We start from the raw sequence: 19,963 nt of genomic DNA, 5'->3' as shown, positions 1-19,963 counted from the left end.
GTGCTGGATGCTTAGCACCAGCAACTGAAAAAACAGCTAGACCTAGTATTTGATGTTCATTATTATTTTAATCTTGCATTAGCTTTTCAAGTCATAGTGGAAGAGGTGACAGCTGCTTCAGTCCAGTATTTCTCATCAATTGCTGGAAGAAAATTACATGTTTAGGCACAGCCTGTATCTCCCACCTAGGAAAGGTTGAGAATGTTTTCCTAGTAGCTTCTGTGAAGCTCTACACATAAGAAATTCAATATTTATATCTTCGGTCTCTTAGGACTAGCTGAGGAAAGATTAGAACAGGAACAAGGTGACAAAGCTATAAACATTTCTGTCACCAAAGACAATCTTTAAGTTCACAGAGTTAGCTTATTGCAAGCATCACACAGTCAATTCTGGCTAAAGTCAGTGAAGTGTGGGTGTGCGTATTTATAGTTTAGCATATGAAGGGAGATTTGCTGGCATTGCATTCCCTGGAAATTTGACTGCATACATGAGTTGTGAAGAAAAAACTACAAACTGTGTAGCTATCTTCCCTGTCATGAAAGCAAAACACCAGCTGAAGCCTGATGCAGTGCGTGGTTTAGAAATCAAAGCCCAAAATGTTCATTCATATCTGAGAGTTCTTAAAGTTCTGTCTTGCACTAGATTGGTATCTTAGGGTGCTGATAGGGTAGGCCTAGGAGGTCCTTCCCACTTCTGTTCTAGGTGAACAGCAGTGCTGTTACATGAATGGGGTTTTTATTAGGGTAGTCTTTCACGACTGTTAGGATATTGGGGTTTTGCAGCTTTTTTTTAATAAGCTGGAGGGAGGAGGTTCCCCTGCAGCTGTTGCTACCAGATGGTGAGGGCTGCTTGCAGTGCTGGGCTGCACTGACCTCTCTTCTCTTTCAAGGTGACTCTTACATTCTTAGGTTATTTGTGGGCACAGCAGATTGCTGCTTTTAAATTGAGCAATCCAAAATGAGTGAATATCTAGAGGAAAAACAAATACTATTTTCTGCTTTCTATTTCTACACAAAGTGTAGTTCTTACCACTTAATTAAAATTAAGGTTTTTGTCTCTGTTCTTACAATGCACTAAGTTAAGCACCTTCAGGAAAGACTGGTCTACTCACCAAGCTCCTTTGTGATTCAGAGACCTTAATGCCCTATTCTGTGTTGTGTGAGGGCTGTCAGTGGGTCACATGTAGAAATCTTGTCATTACAATCCTATCTGTATTTAAACTAAATCAGTTTCTTAATTTTTTTTAACAAATAGAGCTTTGTCATTTCTGTCCCAATACAAAAAAATTCACTGGGAATGGTACATAGCATGTATGTCAAGACTGCTTGAACTTAACTTGGCTAAGCAGTTGAGTTGGGATTTAGAGGTTATTTGTCTTGCAACCAAGGATTTACTAGAAAAAAGGTCAAACCACCTAGACCTTTTTGACAGAAATGTCAAAATGGATTCATTCAGAAGCTGACTAGAAAGAGAATGTGAAAGGAAATCCAAGATTAATTTAAAGCTATCAGCTATTCCTTCAATAAGACTTTTTGTATTAAACTGTTTGATACATTGCCAGTAGTAAAAATTGAACATCTTTAGTTGTGCAAAATGATCCTTTCTGTTACTTCCTGTGTACTTTTCATTATTATGGTAACATGTACCCATAATTAATCGAATGTAGTGTTTCAGAATTTTTGGGATGAAGGAAAAAATTGTGTCCAAACAGGTGCAGAAAAGCAGGCAAAATCTATTTTGTTTGTTGCTTTACCAAAATCAAACTCCAGCCAATGAATTTAAAGTAACATGCAAATTTTGCACAAAATTTCACCTTAATGTTACAGGAAAAAAATTCAAACTCACAGATTTTTTTTTCTTTTAATTCAATAATATAAGTAAGGTCAGAGATTACTTTTGTCATTAAATACAGAATATTGTAGTAATTTGTTTGCCTTTCTGTTACAGATTAACTAAACTCCAGATATTGGAACTTAGAGAAAACCAGTTAAAAATATTGCCAAAGTAAGTATTATATAGTTCAAGGAATTCCTACAGCATTTGTTTCAACATTAATCCATTCTACCTCTCTCCTAAAATCTAACATTTTTCTAGTCCCTGCCTTGCAATTCTCACTTACTTCATCAAACAAGCCTAGGCTGATGGTGATGCAGTTCCTGCTGTTTCTATGAACAAGAGCAATGCTTAATATTTTCCGACTGGGACTCTGGAGCTCCAGGCAGGTTAACAAATATACAAGAGGTCAATGAAGAAAGAAACAGATCCCAAAGATGGGATGTGAATAGCCACCCACAGAATCACGAATACATTGTGGTGTACTGTAAAAGTGATCTTTCTCTGGCAACAGAAATTGGTAGAGTTGCTGGTTTTGGTGGGTGTAAGTAGTTTTGGTGGAGAACAGGAGGCTCTAACAATTGAATATTCACTCTGTATAATTGATGCTAGGAAGCACTTGAATGCTGTAGGCTGAAGTGGAAACTGCCAGCTCTTCAAATACAACAGCCAGTTTTTTTAGTGACTGTAGCTAATTATATGCATAAGACATGATCAAGGGTTATGTTCTATTGGGATTCCCTTTTTAAGTGCCTAGATACTGTACTGTGGAGTCTGCAGTATAAACAAGCCAGAACTCCTATCTAGAATGACATGTACAGCATCAGAAAGTGTGAATTTACATCTTCAAAGTGTGAAGCATTCTGTGGTATAAATACTCTCAATTCTATTCAGCTCTCTCTGCTATCATTAGTTTTTAGCAGGAAAAAATTACAGGACATGTACTTTAGAGTGGTAGCTCTCTAAATTGAGTTACTCCCAACTGAGGAACAGTAGCTATAATTAAAACTTATAGCTAATAGAGATTTTGTTTATAAGATCACTCTGACCTTAATTGCCACAATTAACACTAAGAGCATGAATTACATGAAATATTTCTTAAAATGTAGTTTATTCTTGTAGTGATTAGACAGTAATACATGCTTTAATGTGTTTAAGTCAAACTCTGTTGAAGGTGCTGGGAAACTTTTTGTTGACTTCAGTGTTTTCAGAGTTCTGTTCTTCATTGAAAACTAAACAGTAACTGTCATGAAGAGCTCCTCTATTCCACAATAACCTATGGTACATGCTGAGTTGCCAGCTTTATTATTCTATTCTGGTACTCTTATAGAAGATGCAATACAGGTTTAAAAAGTAAAGGAAATTCAAAGCAGTTAATAAGATACAACAGTAGGTCCTAATATTTTTGCTATAGAATACCAATATATTTCTGGTTTTCCTGTGACTCTTATCTTTCTAATGTTCTTACAGCAAATTCTTTCCTATTTGTAATAATAAATATGTTTGGATAAATTCTGCAGCATCAAACTAGCCCTCTTTCTGAGTAAAACATGCACATAATTTTTGACACTGAAGTGCTTGGAAGAATGTTAATCAAAATGAGTAATCAATGCCAACACACTACATCAACCTTACTTTATGCCAAACTTTATGCCAAATATGTATCATTTTGTTTGGAGCTTATCCACAGCCAGAGACTGCAAGCGGCAGCATTATAATGCAAAACAGCTGGATGAAACTGTTTCCACTGAAAGGAAAGAAAAAACACAGGGACTATTTTAGAGGCATTTTTCTGATGGGTAAATTGGAAAGATGGTCCAGTAAAAATCTGGTACTTTTTTTTTTTTTAATAAGCTTCTATGGCCTAATTGTCAATAAAGAGAGTAAGGATTTTAGAAAGAAGCAGGTTATTTGAGAGTTTAATTACAGTGATGCAGGGCCCGATCTTGCCATCGTGCAAACACCTTTTGAATTGTATGCCACTTGATATAAGCTGTACTATTAACCTTAGTGAAGCTGTCTGTATACAACAACAGAATTTGAGACATAATTTAGGCTATCTGATCCCTTAGAATTGACTTGAATTGATGCCAAGTTCAATAATATGAATTATGAAAGAGGCTTTCAGTTAATGGGAGGGATTATGCAGCACCTTTTAAAAGATAAAAATAGATGTAAATCTATGATCTAGTTAATGTTTGTTTCAACATCATTTGGCATTGAATTTTCTTGCTACCAGTAACATTATTGGAAGCCTTGCTTGCATTTTGTCTGACGGTATTTCTCTATAAACAATACAGAAAAGCAAGAAGATATTAATCCTAGAATATCTGATAGTGCTAGTATGTAAACAGCAGGGAAAGGAGGGAATATTTTGGAGACCCTCATCTTACAAATGCATTTGTGTATGTTTTGTCATTGAGTGGATCTGGTTGCTAGATCACAGTCATTTGGGCAAGGGAAAAAACGGCCCCGAGTCAATAAAGTTAACTTGTCATCCTGTCATTGTTACATAACATTGGTTTGCATAGTGTGGTCTATGCAGTTGCAAAAGCTACAGAATGCTATGTTAGATTCTTCGAAAGGAGTTCTTCAGCGGTGCTCCTGGGAGACTCTTTGGGGCAAATTTGTTAGGAACATACAGCACAAAAATTGACATTGGCATGATCTCACAAAGCTTTGAGAGGTCAGTTTTCTGCAGGATTTCACAGACGCTCATAGAAGTTTAGTCAGAAATTGAAAAATAATATTAGCTTACTGATAATTATCCTATTCATTACCTTCAAGAAATGAGGGAGTTTGCTTCTTAGAGTCTTCTGAAAATAGTATTTTCATGTTTTATTGGGGTTTTTTTCCTTCTCTATCACACTTGGCTAGAGGCTTTCCTTCAAAGCCTGTGTATACTATTTGTACAGTGCAAAAAAGGCTTCTGCTGCTTTTGTCTTTACCTGCTTATGCTAAATTCCTTGTTTGTCCCTATCTTAATTACTCCAATGAAAATCAAATTTCTAAACAGATGTTGAGTCTCCTTCTTGGAGATTATTCCATGCATAATATTAATAATCACATTAAATTACTTTCAGTAATATGGCATTTTCCAGTGTATTATTTTTGAACTGTATGTTTAGAGCAACTGTAGATTGTACTGTACTTGAGGAAAAACTGAAGCTCTGAATAGCTGCATAGAGCGTCTTGTGCTCATGGAATTGTTTCTTGAAGAAATTAGTGCGATATTCTGACAATATACAAGACTCTAGCATTTAGAAGCTCTTACATTTAATTTTTCCAGAATTTTATAGTACATACACAGTTGCAGTTTATATATGAAATTTTTATATACTGCTAATCGTAATTTTTATATCCTACTAGTCATTCTGTGAAAATGTCTTATTAAATAAATATATGAATGTTTTCATATGAGGGATTCTCACTCTCTTAAAAAATACTTCAGGTAGAGCTGCTGTTGACTGTGAAGTACCCATTGTGACCACATGTGCAGTGGTAGATGATCTCTATGGGGTCCCCAAAGTGCACTTAAATAGAGGAAATTTTTTTCCAAAATCCAGCTTGAAGTAATGGATTTTACTTTTATTTCAGACATTGATTTAGTATTTGCCATGTTAGGTTAGAGTATTGATGTGTCACAAAATCCAATTTAGTAATCTCATTTAATGTATGACTAAAGAAATAAATAGAGTTCTGGACCACATCACATGGAAGCAACATAGCAGCCTGGAGAGGTACAAAGGTGGTGTTGCATATTGTGATTCAACAGTGCTCTTCTCCTGGTCATTAGTCTTCCTTTGAGAAGAAAACATGTGGTTAACCAGCCTTTGACTGCTGAAGGGACATATTTTGACTGGAGATGAAAAGCTGAACCACTCAAAAGAAGAGATGCGCCACTGCATTACTCGTTATCATGAAGATTTCTTTACTGGTCTTTAGTTTTTGCATGCTCATCGTGCAGCCTCCAGTGTGTTGCAGTGTATGCTTTGTGTGATGCTCAGCAGTCTGCAGGATCAGTAGTATCTACCTGGTTGACTAGTGTGTGAATAATTTATCTTTAATTAGGTATCATTCCAGTTACAGAATAGCATCATTACTTAATACTGATTACTAGATTTTTGTAAATCTGGGAGATTTGATGTTGCTAGTATTTTCTTAGACCTAATTTTTTATTAATCCCCTTCCTGTGCAGAACTATGTCCAGACTGACTCAGCTGGAGAGACTGGACTTAGGAAGTAATGAATTCACAGAAGTGGTGAGTTTTGCCTTAGTTAAAGAGCTCTACATCTTTTATAAATCTTCTTATCCTTTGATCTGTTTTTAACAAATATGAAAACATAAGCATCATCTTAAGAGTTGTGCTTCCAAGCATTATTTATACCTTACACTACTTTATGGAGCCTGTTATAAAAATCATGTGTGTGATCTTTTGAATGAGAGTATGTTTTTACTCCATTTTAAAATAACACTCTTTTATATAGTGTGGTTACTGTACTGGTAAATAATTAAGAGTAATATATGTTTGAATTATAAACATAATTGGTAAGCTTAGAATAAATTCTAAAGCCTAATTGATTATCATGTATTGAATATTACGGTTTTTTTGCCCAACCTACTTTTATTCTTCCGCACTCTTAGATCTGGGGGAAAATATATTAAATTTGAATGTTGTTCAAAGCAGTATTTACAGTGGAAGTGCTCTGATTTTTCCTACAGGATACATTGACTTGTTTCCTGTTTGTATTCTCACAGGCAAATATATTTTGTATTTAAGGGTCACATAACAACTCTCTGCTTTTACAAGTACTTTCCTGGGTAAAGGAATTGAAATAGAAGTATAATGAAACTTGCTGACCTGCAACACGATAGAGTCAAGTATTTGTGTGTCACTAGTAGAACATGCAGAGCTAAACACTTGCCTAGTGATATGGTTTGGAAAATAGGGGTATATTTAAGGAATTTTTAATTATTACAGTTAAACATCTAGGACTGCTGTATTCTCATCACAGGGTATATATTTTTGTGGGAGCCTTACACTAATGTTTAAATTACATCTTCTTCTTGGAAAGTTTTTTCTCTTTCCCAGTATTTACTGGGAAAGAAAGTTATTGGGAGTCAGGACCGCAACTTCAGCAGAAATCCTGTCTGTTCACTGCATAACAAAATTTACTTGGCATTTATCTGAACTTGGCTGTACTTACGAAGGTGCAGTAGTCCCTCTTTTGTATTGCTTTCTCTGGAGGGAAGTTTAAATAGGGAAAGCATATGCAACATGAATGTTCACAAAGAAGGGGTCTGTCCCTGGTAAACAATAAGTTATATTGGAAACATAATCCTGCACTTCATTTTATGGGTGGAGTGGTTGGCTTGTATCATGGAGATGCACCCCTTGTTGATAGAAGAAATGAAGTGTATTTTGATTTTGCCCCAAACAAAAAAATCACAGGGGTTTTTGAAAAACAGGTCCTCTGAGTTGATGAAATTTGAAGGTTTTTAGATGTCCTCCATCAAAACTGTACATGTAACATGTACTTAGAGCGTGTGCCTGTTGAAAAAGAATACTTTCTGTAAAAGACACCAAACCAACAGAAAGCCTTTCTCTAAAAATTATTTAGTGCTGTGGTCAAGTTCTTCTAAGTTTTTTATATATCTGGTTATATATTTTCATTTCAAAAGTGAGTTATCTGGGTTTTCTTTGATAGCGCAGCGAAAAAAGTGGGTATAACAGCTACAGTAACATATTACTAAAGTTGCAATAGACAAATCACTGGAGTTGGTTTTGCCATTCACTGGGGATGTTTCATAAGATTTTTTTTAAATGGCTTCCCATTACAGCCTGAAGTACTTGAACAGCTGAGTGGATTAAAGGAATTTTGGATGGATGGTAATAGACTAACACTTATTCCTGGGGTAAGTTCTTTTGCTGTATTAAACATTCAGTATTTTAAATTACACAGGCACTTGCTTTGTCAGTGATCATGTATGTTGAAGTTGTAATTTTAGTGTTACTTAAAGCCAAAAGGATAAATGGCACATGAGTGCTTAACTAGTCCACTTAGAAATTATCACTGATCATGAGAGTTGCATTCACAGCTTTTTGGTGGTTTTTTTCATTGAATGTTATATATTTCTCATCTAAAAATTATGTTGCAATTCAGGAAAATGAGTACAAGTCTTAAATCAAATTTAGGTTTGAATAGCCCTTCCAAAAAGGGATTATTCTATGTTAGATAGCAAGCAGGAATATGTAGGATAAATATGTTGTTGGCTTTTTACTGGCCACAGTTGTAAAACAGCAGTGCCAGTTCCCGTGCTGTGTAAACAGGGAGCATAGTCAGTTCCTGAGAAAATGGTCTGGTTACTTTGTATGGGTTCCTGACATCTTTCATTACATGTGGTCCAGGCTGACCTATTATTACAGTACTTGAGAGTCTGTGCTTAATTTTTAGCAAACTAATAGATGAGTATTTGAAGTTTGGGAAGCATCTGACTTGTTTTCAACCTTAAAATCACTAGCAGTCATGTGAAATGTGACCTTCCTGCCTGAGCAGTAGTCTTTTCTACTGTTTTTCCATCAGCTAACTCTTAGACAGTTGAGTGTTTGGATTGTAAAATACGAGTTGAACAGTGTTTTGCAGTAAAATAAAACTGTATTTCTGAGTGTAAAGATTTCAGTAGAGTAATGTGCATGAATTTTCAGGCTTATGCTTGGTTCATGTGGAATGGTAATGCAAGCTTATATTTTGGCTTGCTTCTTTCCGTTTAGTACAATTAGGGATTCATTGTTGTTTTTGAGGATGCAGTTTTACACAAAAGGCAAAAACAAGCATTAAAAGTCTACCAGAGCATAATGATGTCTTCACATTATGTGTCTCTTTCTGAAGTCTGTTCTAAAGCTTCAATTACTTGATTCATGGTAACTAATCAAGCCATTGAATGTGCAGAAGACTGACTTTAGGGACATGCAGAGCTGCTGTGGGGTGTCTCTGTGTGTAAAAATATCAGGTCTCCTTATCTGCACAAAATACTTCATTTGAAAGTTTGTATATTTTGCATAAAATTGTATTTCAGTACTCTTAGTCTTTCCTCTGGGATTATACTTGAGAGGTCAAATCTGCTGGATTTTTTGTTTTGAACTTGCACTTTTCTAGAATGCATTATTTTCTCTTGCTTTTAGTTCATAGGCACTTTGAAACAACTGACTTACTTGGATGTTTCTAAAAACAACATTGAAGTAGTCGAAGAAGGTATTTCAGGTTGTGAAAGCCTGCAAGACCTACTGTTATCCAGCAATTCACTTCAGCAACTGCCAGAGTCTATTGGTTTGTATTTTAAGTTAATTCATGTTGTTAGAAGCCTGTAGTTCAGACACAGAGAACTTGAAAGTACAAAAATTACATTCTAGTTCTGTTTCAATTGAGTAGAAGTGCCAGTTCTTGATGAAGCTGTAATGCATGACTGAATAATAACTTAAAATTGGTTTGGAGCACTTTTACTGTATACAGTAGTTTATAAATGTATGAAAAACTTCTGTCTCTATCAGAAGAAAAAAAACAGTTTATTTTTCTCCCTGCCCTTACTCACCTACCCAAATGGTTGACACATTGTAAACTGACAAACAAGTTCTGTAAGCTCATCTCCTTATTTCCTTAGGAATAGAGCACTATAGGCACACCAGGGAATAGAGAAGATGTGGTGGCTGGCCCATAATGTTGGGGTTTTTTCCCCTCTTAATTTAAAGTTAAAACTCAGCTTAATTAACTCAAATGTCCATTTTGATTTACTTGTTCCTATTGTTATAGGTTCTCTGAAAAAGGTGACAACACTTAAAATTGATGAAAACCAGTTAATTTATTTGCCAGACTCCATAGGAGGGTAGGTATTTCTCCAAAATAAGAAGTTGAATTTCCTTTCTGAACACTCTTCTGTAACAGTGGCTCCTCTCTGAGTTTTTTTATAACTACTTGATTTAATTTCTTCTACATGTTAATGCCCTAATACAATTTAAAGCAAGAGTTTTCATATTAGTTCTGCTTTGCAGCATGTGGGTTCCCATTACTTAATACCAAAGGACATATATTCCTCACTTAATGCAGCCACCAATCTATAAAACAAAAATTGAGTGTGACAGAAAACAAGATACTTAAAGAGTCAGTTAGCTTTCTGAAACTGTTTTTCTTTTGACAGTAACATGGCTGTGGTAGATATTGCAAATGATTGCCCAATCTCAAAAATCTTTTAAAAAGTAAATATGAACATGTGTTGAACTTTTTTATATATATATGGAGAACTTTCAGCTGTCCATCAACAAGTTTTTTTAATATATATTTTGGTGTTCAGCTATTTAATTTAAAGCTTGCAAATAATAGCAAAAATAATTGGCTCACAGTTAAGCGCTGTACAAATGTACAATGTCTTCCAATTTATTTTCATTTATTTTAATTAATATAGCTTATCTTTTGTTGTCAGAGTTTACAAAGTACTTCTTCATTGCCAGATTCTTAGGTTCATGGTCTGTAACTCTTGAAATTCTTTGCTTGTTCAGAAGCTGCATTCAGCTCTAATTTGACTGTGATCTATCTCATTCTGAATGTTTTTAATGTCTTACACTGGCATGTTGTCATGTAGTACACAGGCATTTGATGTTGCTGACTTCACTGTTTTTGTTGTGAGGGCAGTGTAAAGGAGTTTTAAAAAAATTAAGCAAGCTTGAAACAGAACCAAAAAGCCTGCAATCAAGTAACAGGAAAAAACACCCACCCTAAGACACATATTAGGCCATCAGTAAAGTATTCTTCTTGGATTTTAATTCCTTAGGGTTTATTTTGAACTACATTTGTGATTAATAATTAATAGTGATATTAACTTCATTAAAACTGCAAGTATTCAATTAATGTTGGATTAATTAATCTGTATGGAGGAAATAATTTTTTTTGCAGGTTAATATCAGTGGAAGAACTGGACTGTAGTTTCAATGAAATTGAAACATTGCCTTCATCTGTTGGGCAGCTCTCAAATATAAGAACATTTGCTGCAGATCATAACTTTTTAACTCAGCTGCCGTCAGAGGTATGTATTTCATTCCAAGTCTGTAAAATGAGTATTTTAATGTGTTTATAGTCTGTACAAGTTGTGAATAACAAGTTACTAATTTTTGAGAGGCTTTTCTTTGTGTATGTTTTTAAAGGAGGAAGTATACAAATATACAAGTTGATAAATAATGAAATTTGATTTTTTTTAAGCAATGAGTAGGAATTCGTTGATGTGAATTGAAACTGAAAGGTTTAATATGTAAGAATAAACTTTCAAGGCAAAATAGCCTCAATACGAATTGTTTTTAAAACTTCCATATTTATGTTGTGAAGGTGAATTAATTCTATGTGTGTTTTTTTTTTTTAGATTGGAAACTGGAAGCATGTGACAGTGCTGTTTCTGCATTCTAATAAGCTTGAATTTCTCCCTGAAGAAATGGGTGATATGCAGAAATTAAAAGTCATCAATCTGAGTGACAATAGGTTTGTGAATGCTTTTAAGAAGTAGAAGTTGTATAAAATGCAACAATAATGTAGAGGGATTGTTACAAATACATTATGGTTGTCTTTCTTTAACTTACACATAGCTCAGAAGGTGACTGAGATGCATTTAATGTATTATTGTCATAATCTGGATATTGCAGCTTCATTATATTAAGCTATCTTTTTTTTAATGACCTGGCAGGTGCATTGAAGTGCAGCTTCACTACATTTGTGATTGTTAGCATCTGTTTTTCTAGGGAATTACTTTGGGTATTTTCATAAAACTTTTTTGATTCTTACTTAAAGATTAACAGCTTCTTGAATTGCATATGGAGCACCCAACAGTATCATAGGATAGTGTAAAAGACCTTGGTGTTCTGCGCAAGGGGGAAAAAGCTGCCTTTTATTAGAGATGGTCATTAAAAATAGACAAAATGTTTATCTTTGGAGAATTATTAGTTTATGTAATTGAAGTACTGGGAGAGAGAACTAGCAGAGCTCTCCCTCCTATTCTGTCAATCCAGCTTCTCTGTACTCTGACTGTAGCTTGATTTATCCCTTAATGCCAGACCATCCATTATTCATGACAGTGTATTCCCCATACACGTATCTTTTAGAAAAAAAATTATTTTCAGGTGTAGTACATTTTCCCTTAATTGGCATGTATATTGACAGATAAAATGGGGAGGATTCAGATTTATTAATTAACCTTAATTGTCTTTGTATTCAAGTTGCCCAGTTGAGTTAAATTCAGGTCACAATGTCACTTCTTTATTTTAAGCTACTTGCGATACTGGGCAGACAAGTTTTTCTTGTTTGGTTGGTTTTTTTTTTAATTGAATTTAAATTACATGTTGTAGCCTTTCAGCTCTGATTATTTATTAAGTGAACTTCATATGAAAATGTCTTTTAAAAATATTTTACAGACTAATGCAGGATTGTTTAAAGTCTTTACAGTATGGCTAAATGTACTTATATAAATTCTTGTAATTTACAGACTGAAGAATTTACCATTTACTTTTACAAAACTGCAACAACTCACTGCTATGTGGCTGTCAGACAATCAGGTGAGATTTTTTAATATTGTAAATAAATGATTGTTGACTTCATTCCTAATGGGGTTGACAAGAACAGAGCTATGTGTTAAATAAAGAGACCTAGTACTGTGTAAATCAATACTTTCTTGACATTACTATGTCAGTTCTCCTTAAGTAACCAATATTGAGTTTACCTGTCTCTGGAGGCTCATAATCCTGGAGAAATTCTGTGCTGTGAGGAAATGCAGTTTAACCAATATTGGGAAGTTTTTTGGTTTTGTTGTGTTTTCTCTTGGTTTGGTTGGGGTTTTTAGGGGTTTGTTTGTTTGTTTGATTGATTTTTGTTTTTCTTTTTTGGTTTTTCTTTGTTTGGTTTTGGTTGGGTTTTTGGGGGGGATTTTTTTGCTTGTTTTTGGTGGTTTTTGTGGGTTTTTTGGGTTTTTGTTGCTGGTTTTGTTTGTTCAGGCTATTTTACTCAGGTGAGTTTAGTGCTTGATAAGCTTGAACATGAACGTGTAGCCCGCTGTTGCTTTCACAGCTGTACCAGTGGGGAAACTCAGCATGCCTGGTTTTCAGTGACGTTTTTTGCCACACCTTTGAACTATGTGATTATTCAGCTTTGAAGCTGTTAAGCAATAACTCCTGTGCTTGTATTTTTCCTTTATATTAAAGTCCTTGATATTATGCTGATTTTCTGAAGGGCATTAAAGTATACAGGGCTGTCAGAAATCCATTAGCCTCAGATGTACACTTTTAGTAAAACAGTAATTTCAAGAATCTTCTGCCTTTCCCTCTAAGGGGTGGAGGATGTTCAATCTGGTCTCCAAATGAAAAACCAAGGATGCTGAATTTTTCTCTTTATATGATTGTCTGCGGTTTTAAATAGCTAAATATATCTATGTATTTCTGATCAGTGTGCTTTGGGATAGTAGTAAGTTCCAAAAAGAAACCGAGTTACTTTTTTACTATCTAGTGTTTTCTTTTCACAAAAGCTGTTGCTGGGTTTGTCCTCAGTCAAAAAGCCTGTCATCAATCAAATACAGACATATTAATTTTGTCATTTTGTGAAAATTATTCAGAGGAGAAATGGTTTAATTCAAGGGAAAGTGTCTTCAAAGTCATGGGACAGGCCTGCTCTGTGATTAATAGGTCATATTTACTTTTATATATACATATATATGTATATATTCTCATAACATAGCCTTCTTTCATTTACTTTCTAGTCTAAACCACTTATCCCTCTTCAAAAAGAAGCTGACCCTGACACACAGAAAACAGTACTTACTAATTACATGTTCCCTCAGCAACCAAGGACTGAGGAGGGTAAGGAATTTCTGAAATTACCTGTCACAGTGGTCGCCGTTGAAAAGAATAATGGGAAGGCTTCCTGCTAATACAATTTTCACTAAATAATGCTTAAATACCTAAATGCCTAAAGTTTGGAGCATACTTGCAGGAGATGATGAGTTGTGTCTGATGAATGAGAATACTAATTTAATGAGATTTAGATGTTGGTAAATTTTAGGTGAAACTATTTCAGTGAGTAAGGTGAGAAATGGACTGACAGGAACATGTTCTGTGGTGGTTGCCACTCCCAGCATGACACCCACGTTCCTTCCTAAAGAGCCTAATAGTTTGGGGTGAAATTCTCTTAAGCAAGCGCTAGCTTCAAACTGACTATTTTAGCAAAATGTTTCCTTCATTACCAAGTATGTATTTTTTGAAAAGCACATAGTATTCTCTGGTATATTTTGAAATTTAAAAAAATTTTAAAAATCAGTCCAGAAAAAGCATATTGTTCGCATGTAGTTTGAACTGGTTTTATGAAAGGTTAGGTTCCTGGCTTTTGGTCAGGAATTCATAATGATAGTGAAGTTTATTATAATATCTTCAGATGTGTTAAAATTTTAAATTTACCTGTTAAATGCAGAGTAACAAATATTCCATTGCACTTACTAAGCCCTAAAATGAAGTATTTTTCTATGTCAGGTGTAGAAGTGGTTAATATGAACAGTCTTCGTATTGCTAGTGAAGGATATACACTTTCTGGGTGGTAGTGGCAAATTTATTAGACTATTTGTCATGCTAAAAGTAGAACCTGGCTGATGTAACACCAAGAGATGCTAAAATAAGAGACATCAGGTTCCTGCAAGATTTATCTCTTGTAAAATTAAGCAAGAAATACTTGCATTTAAAGCCCCTGTCAACTGCATAAGTGCTGCAAAATCATGCAGATTAACTTAACCTCCAGTTTTAGATGCTTACGTTGCTTGAGGATCAGTAAGAGTGCAGGTTTTTCTCACTAAGTCATTCTTAGTTTTCATTTTTAAATTTGCATTAAATTAAATCAGATGAATGTTCTTACCTGTGCTTAATGATGTTAAGCCCTGATAATAGGCTACATAAATCTATACAAGTATAATTCATCTTTATTTATATATATGCACACAAATACATTATTTCATATTTATGTATAGAATAAAACCACTCAGCAGAGTTCTGCTGAAAATTTTCGAATGTGAATGTTAAAACTAGTGTACAACTGAGCATATGATTTTCTTTTTAAAGATAGGGATTTTTCTAATATAAAAGTACACCCAAATTCATAAAGCAGTGGCATTGCATCTAATCTTCAATTAATGATGCTGTTAGTCTTTCATCTTTTAAAAAGAATGAATACAAAAGCACATCAATCCCACTCAAGAGAAAGAAAAATAGTATATTTTGTTTTTATAGTGTAGCCCATTCTTACACGAGCTTCTTTGGGGTTTTTTTTCCAGTTATGTTCATATCTGATAATGAAAGTTTCAATCCATCTCTGTGGGAGGAACAGAGGAAACAGCGTGCTCAGGTGGCATTTGAATGTGATGAAGACAAAGATGAGAGAGAGGCACCACCTCGGGTTAGTATTGAATTTATTTTTGCATACATGGTGCTTCCCTCCTTCTTACTTCCACCTTTAATCTCAACCTTTTCCATACTTTGGTAATGGGTTTCACTCTGCTGAATAAATCAAGTCATCAGTTTAGAGTATCTAGCAGGATGAAACACTATGGTTTGGATTTTTTTGTTGTGTGTCCTTTTAGTTTGGGTGTTATTTGGCCAAATCATTTTCAGTAGAGCACGAGGGAAGAGCTGAAGCTTATATTTGGCAGTGTAGGGCCTACCTAGGATGCTACTTGACTAATGGTGCTGTGGAGAGCAGGTGGAGAAACCCTGATAAATCCTGATTTCATTTTGAGTGAGTTACAGTTGGCTTAATCCTTGCTTGCAATCATTGGACATGTTGGGGGAAAAGGAGTGAAAGTGATTTGTAATCTTGCCTGGTTGGATAAGCTTATGTCTGCCTCAGTGCCAGCAGACTGGAGTATCAAGGTGGAGATTCTAGAGTATTCAGTGGTGTGGCCTAATTAATTATTTGTTTTAAAGCTTATGTTTTAGTTCTGACATTTAAATAAGTGTAGAACCTTATTGTCTTTTGTTACACAGGAGGGCAATCTGAAGAGATATCCAACTCCATATCCTGATGAACTGAAGAATATGGTCAAAACAGTCCAGACAATTGTACATAGACTAAAGGATGAAGAATCAACTGAAGATAATGCCAAGGAGTCAAAACGAGAAGTCCAGACAGTTTCTGTAAAAGATGTGGGGGTAAAGGTTAGAGATAACATTATCTTCTGGTTTTGCAAGAAATTCCGAAGAATAAAGTGTCATTGATTCCTTTTAATTCTCTTTTCCCTCCCCTCGGACTCTTTAGCAAGAAAAATTGTTAGATTACAGAACCAGTCTACCTCTTCCCCACCTAAGGAGGTCTGTAACAAATGTCTGGTTGGCAGCAGCAGTCTTCCTCCTGCACTAAGAACAAGAAAAGTGACCTAATTCTCAGGCACATACAAACTGTAGATGTGTTAAGGAGCTGCCTTCTTTGGTTCCTGGAGGATGGCATCTTTGTCATCCTCTGATCCTCTTTCATCTGCCAGACTTCACAATGAAATTTGGATCATCTCAGACGTTTTTACTGCTCATGACTGAAAGCTTTGTGTAATAACAAGCAGTAATAGCAGACTGGCAAAAGTGTCCCAAGTCTCTAAGTGCTTGATGCAGTGTGATAGAAGATAGGACTACTTTTTGGTGCTCACATAGTATCATTGCAGATATTGGCCTGTTTGATTTTTTTTCATATGACTGGAAATATAATGGTACATATTGACACCAGTAAGGATGAAAGTCAGACTGATTGACATAGGGTAGGGACTGTAGCTTCGTTGTCTATTGTGTTTTCTTAGCATTTCATACATGGTGCATTCTGTTCTTTATAATTTAAGAGCTCAGATTTTTCCATTCCATGTTTTCTCTGAATATATAATGCTGGGTCTATATGTCATTAAAAACGTTTCAGGATGCTTCCTCTGCTAATACTCTTCATTTTGTAGACCTCAGAAACTGGTTCAATAAAGAACAAAGCCGATGAGAGAAAGCAATATTCAGCAGGAAGCTCTGTGCAAAAGCCTAGTGAACCAGAAGCTGAGCACAGCACTGCAAATTCACAGATGACTGCACTTGTTAAAACCTTGCAGAACGCGAAAACAACTGTCAGCCATGAGGACATGCTTGAGGTATGGCATTGCAATGAGCATTATAGCAATCAGAAATTGTGCTGGTGTTGTATTAAATTTGTTCTTCTGGGAGATGAAAATTTCTGTTGACAATAGAAGAAAATTGCCCTCCATAACTGTTGTAAATTCAGATGGTTTTCAATACAGTACATCTTTCACTTTATATTTTGTTAAGTAAAAGTTGAAACAGCTAATAAAGTTCATAATAAAAGATGCATGCATTTAAAGAAAAATAATGTGAACTCAGTTATACATTGATATACACTGTGAAAAGACCCATACTTCTGTGGAATTCTCCAGATGTTTGACTGTCAGTACTTCATTAAATAATCACTTTTAATTGTTGCTGAAATGAGAAAATGTCAGATCAGTATCAGCAATAAAATATTTCTGTATCCAAGTGATTATGCACATGCATTTCAAATGAAAAGTGGAAAGTGATTTAAAAAATAATTATTCCTCTGTATTTACTAGCAAGCTGTCAGGAATATTACTTGGAATATACTTACGTCTTCCAGTGCAGGATTTTAAATTTCTAAACTGTGCATCTCTCTGTCAAACACCATGTATTTATTTATTAGGAAAGCTGGAGGTTTATGACAAATTTCGGAAGCTGTCATTCAATCAGTTCCCAGTTACAACCTGTAAGATACTTTTTTCATAATTTCAGCAGTGCATTTTTTTTTTGTCTATATTGTGTAAGCTGTGGAATGTGTCTATATCATACAGTGAAAAGACTTGAGTGAGAGGCAGTTGTGGCTGTCACTGGCTACTTCCCCACTAGTATGTTCCTGCTTCTACATTCTTTTTGAGAATACTGGCACTGACTTTTTTTTTTAAATTTTAAAATGTGATTTTGGAAGATCATGATAATTGTCTAATGATAATGACAGTAATTCTTTGTAGCTGTACTAAGTACACAAGTCAGGTTCAGTGACATCCTTGTTTCAGTGTATTTCCTTATTTCCTGCTGGTAATGGTGTTGCAGAATCCAGATAGCTAAACTTTGCCTGTGTGTAAGCTTTTCATTTCAGCATTGATTACACTTGTATATCACATCCAAGAGGAAGGGCATGTGGTAGATGCAGTGAACAGATTGGTTGTTTGGATTGTAGAGAAAAGCCAATGGATTTTTACTTTTTATTTTTAATTAGGACTGTCATAGCTTGTTTGTTACGTCTCAGTCAAGTATGTCCTTCCTGCAGACCTAAGAACGGGTAATTGGTATCATGGGAAGATGGTGCTCCAATAGGCGCACCATGCGTTAAATGTTCTAAAACAGTAAGAAAAAGTGAATATTGGCAGACTTTGCAATTTGAAACATGAATTTTGTAGCAGGAAAATGTTTACTAGAAAGAAATTTCTGCTTTGAGGAAAGGTTTGCTGGGGATTTGTTTCTTCAAAATATTACTGAAAACAATTGAGTTTTGAAGATAAATGAATATTTATCTTCAGAAAGAAGGCTGCATTAGGAACAGAATCAGTTGCATGGCTGGTCTTGCAGCAGCTTTGTCTATTAATCACTGTCATAAGTGCACCGAGTTCCATCTTTTGGTTCAGAACTAGTGATTACTAGCTTAAATGTATTCAGTATTGCTTTTTCTCTGCCATTGCTCTTGAAGTTAAATGACTTCTTTTCCTTTTGAAATTTACCCCTAGCAAGATACCTTTACTCTGTTTCTGTTAGATAGACTAGGCAGGCCAAGCTCCTTCAGTTTTTTCTCACAGCATACCTCTCCGTTCCTAGGATTGTCTTGGTCATGGCTACTTTATAGCTGTTTCAGCTTGAGCTCTTTTCTTCAAAACCAACACCCAGCTGGTCAGTCTGCGGTGCTTGCTGCTTCAATGATCACTTTGTGACTTGGACTCCACTGGATGCTCTCTCCAGTGGTAGAATGAGAGCTTCATCTGCTTGCTCCAATAAGTTTTTTGCAGTTAAAATTACTTTTAAAGTTACCTTTAAAGAGCACTGTCTGAGTGTCATCCCACAGAGTTCAGCAGTGACAATAAGAAGCATCACTTGCAGACTTGCAAAGATGATTCAGTTGACTTGTACTACAGATGCACTACAAAGTTGTTTTGCTTTGCCTATGTTATGTGGCTCATTTATCTTTTTACCCATTTATTGTTTAGTGGGTGATAGTTTAGACAGCATTTACTTACATTTGAACTCCTCTTCAAAATGGATGGGATAAAGCTATTTTCCCTTTAGCAGGAGTCAGAAGAACTCTCCTCTGATGAGGAGATGAAAATGGCAGAAATGCGACCGCCACTGATAGAAACTTCCATAAACCAACCAAAAGTGGTAGCCCTAAGCAACAGCAAAAAAGGTAAGATACCATAAAAAGCATTGGAAGTGTTTTGTGATTTCGATAATTTCTTGACTCAAAGTGGCTAGCTTTTCAAATTAAATTAAGTAAAAGAAAAATTTTCCTAGTTAAGTAATGAAAGCGGGGAAAAAACTGCATATACTGGAGTGCATGCTTGAGAAATTTGTGTTAATATCTTAATTTTCTTGATTTTTGTCAGTTTAAATCAGACAGGAAGACAAGGGGTATATGTTTTGGGGCGTTTGGAGCTTGAACACACTCTTGATGTGATTAAGAAAAGGATTGCAGAAAGTGGTATTTATTTTAGAAATACTCTGTAACTCTCCCTTCACCCAGATTTTCTGAATTCTTGCTGCAATAGGCAGCTGCTATAACTGCTGCTGTAGGCACCAGTATCACTTTTTAAAATTTCTCTAGAGAAGCTGTGCTCTCTTCCTAAGGTTTAAGAATAATCCTTTCTTGTGACACTCTTTCTCCAGAGTTATTTTGCTCTTTTATTTTTCTTTGCTCCTCTAGCATTAAAATCCTGAATCTATTTTTTAAACTAAATTTTATATTCTTTAAAATAAAAATTTAGTCTGGGTAATCATTTCCTTAAGACTAACAAATGGCCTAGGATTCA

General features: G+C 35.2%; 1 protein-coding gene across 6 annotated transcripts in view; it reads left to right on the top strand.

Moving 5' to 3' along the window:
* The window catches only part of ERBIN (erbb2 interacting protein), a 118,640-nt gene that overhangs the window by 77,102 nt on the left and 21,575 nt on the right, over window positions 1–19,963 (top strand). For 3 of the 6 annotated variants that reach the window (XM_030968658.1, XM_030968661.1, XM_030968657.1), the window contains 13 exons: window positions 1,948–2,004; window positions 6,032–6,095; window positions 7,676–7,750; window positions 9,018–9,162; window positions 9,643–9,715; window positions 10,780–10,909; window positions 11,240–11,355; window positions 12,353–12,422; window positions 13,616–13,715; window positions 15,173–15,294; window positions 15,882–16,052; window positions 16,829–17,011; window positions 19,224–19,341. In XM_030968658.1, the coding sequence (XP_030824518.1) occupies window positions 1,948–2,004; window positions 6,032–6,095; window positions 7,676–7,750; window positions 9,018–9,162; window positions 9,643–9,715; window positions 10,780–10,909; window positions 11,240–11,355; window positions 12,353–12,422; window positions 13,616–13,715; window positions 15,173–15,294; window positions 15,882–16,052; window positions 16,829–17,011; window positions 19,224–19,341 (1,424 nt within the window). The remainder of the gene's footprint in view (window positions 1–1,947; window positions 2,005–6,031; window positions 6,096–7,675; window positions 7,751–9,017; window positions 9,163–9,642; window positions 9,716–10,779; window positions 10,910–11,239; window positions 11,356–12,352; window positions 12,423–13,615; window positions 13,716–15,172; window positions 15,295–15,881; window positions 16,053–16,828; window positions 17,012–19,223; window positions 19,342–19,963) is intronic. The other 3 variants (XM_030968662.1, XM_030968659.1, XM_030968660.1) reach the window with 2 other exon arrangements.

This window comes from Camarhynchus parvulus, chromosome Z (genome assembly GCF_901933205.1).
Source record: "Camarhynchus parvulus chromosome Z, STF_HiC, whole genome shotgun sequence".
NCBI lineage: Eukaryota > Metazoa > Chordata > Aves > Passeriformes > Thraupidae > Camarhynchus > Camarhynchus parvulus.
Note: the sequence above shows the minus strand (reverse complement) of the source record. Positions and strands in the feature narration are given on the sequence as shown.